Source organism: Emiliania huxleyi, assembly GCF_000372725.1.
Source record: "Emiliania huxleyi CCMP1516 unplaced genomic scaffold EMIHUscaffold_829, whole genome shotgun sequence".
In the NCBI taxonomy this organism is placed as follows: domain Eukaryota; phylum Haptophyta; order Isochrysidales; family Noelaerhabdaceae; genus Emiliania; species Emiliania huxleyi.
Window position 1 is genome coordinate 1 of NW_005195808.1, and position 1,635 is coordinate 1,635.

Consider the following 1,635-nt stretch of genomic DNA (forward strand, 5'->3'; position numbering starts at 1 on the left):
CTCGCCTTCGGGTCAGTTGGCCATCGGGACATTGCGTCCATCGGGACATTGCGTCCATCGGGACATTGCGTCCATCGGGACAGCTCGCCTTCGGGTCAGCTGGCCATCGGGACATTGCGTCCATCGGGACAGCTCGCCTTCGGGTCAGTTGGCCATCGGGACATTGCGTCCATCGGGACAGCTCGCCTTCGGGTCAGTTGGCCATCGGGACATTGCGTCCATCGGGACAGCTCGCCTTCGGGTCAGTTGGCCATCGGGACATTGCGTCCATCGGGACAGCTCGCCTTCGGGTCAGTTGGCCATCGGGACATTGCGTCCATCGGGACAGCTCGCCTTCGGGTCAGTTGGCCATCGGGACATTGCGTCCATCGGGACAGCTCGCCTTCGGGTCAGTTGGCCATCGGGACATTGCGTCCATCGGGACAGCTCGCCTTCGGGTCAGTTGGCCATCGGGACATTGCGTCCATCGGGACAGCTCGCCTTCGGGTCAGTTGGCCATCGGGACATTGCGTCCATCGGGACATTGCGTCCATCGGGACATTGCGTCCATCGGGCCAGCTCGCCTTCGGGCCAGCTGGCCATCGGGCCAGCTCGCCTTCGGGTCAGCTGGCCATCGGGCCAGCTCGCCTTTCCTCGTCCCGGCGCCCGGCGAGTGGGCCTGGCAGTACCCCTTACCGTCGGTGGGGCGCGCTCGCCTCCCCCCCTTGGCGACATGCTGCCGGCCGGGCCGCGGCGCCGTCCGCTGCCGCGGCGGCGGCTCGGCGAGCGGTATTGGGTGCTCGTCTCGGCGCACGCTCTGGAGGCGGTGCCCGGCCGCATGCCCGCTGCACTGCCTGTATGCCCGAGGCGATTTGCGGCCGGGCTCAAAGCTGCCGCCGCCGCTGGTGCGCCGGGCGCGGCGCTGCTACCGCACCATGTCGTGGCTGCTCGCGCTGCCCCTGCGCTGCCCACGCGCGGCTCGGCGGGCGGGCAACACCATCGCCGCTCGTGCACCAGCCGCGGGCGCCCGTCACCACCCCGCCTCTTTGAGGGGGGGGGCGGCGAGCGCTCGCGTGTGTGTGCGGCTGGGCCACTCTCGAGGGCGCCGGCGGGGCTGCCGCCACCGCCATCGACGGCGGCTCGACGAGCGGTGTTGGTGCTCGCTTCGGCGCGCGCTCTGAAGGCGTGTTCGACCGCGTGCCCGCTGCACTACCTGTATGCCCGAGGCGGATCGCAGTCCTGGCAGTCGCCGTCGCAGTTCTCGCAGTTCTGTCAGTCGCCGTCGCAGCCAAGCCATGCGGTCTGCTTGCGATTACCTTGGAGCAAATGGATGGACCACCCGCCCACCCTGTCAACATCATGTGGGAGGAACGTTGATACGTTGATGGCGCCAGCGCCTGCTGTTGACAAGTGGGGAGCAGACGGCTTCATCGCGAAGCTGCCCCCAGCAGGCGTCTTGACGGGTATCAAAATTCTTCCCTACGAAAGAGGCCAACGGACCCGAGAAGGAAATTTCTCGCAGCTGCGAGACAAGTTTTTCCGGAGCGACAGCCTCCAAAACAAAAGGGGGGATGGGGGTGGGGGGGGGACCCCCTGGTGGAGCCCCCACCGGGGGAGCCGCCCAGCCCCCCCCCCAGGAAACGGGGGGGGGGGCCC

At 68.2% G+C, this 1,635-nt stretch overlaps 1 protein-coding gene across 1 annotated transcript; it reads left to right on the plus strand.

The window, feature by feature from the left end:
• Nucleotides 1–13: 13 nt before the first annotated feature.
• Nucleotides 14–1,463, plus strand: EMIHUDRAFT_372255 (hypothetical protein; the record flags this gene model as incomplete). Its single annotated transcript, XM_005758988.1, is given in 3 exon segments — nt 14–775; nt 1,360–1,376; nt 1,392–1,463. A coding segment is annotated over 1 exon segment (574 nt), but the record flags the coding sequence as incomplete, so codon positions are not given.
• Nucleotides 1,464–1,635: the final 172 nt, after the last annotated feature.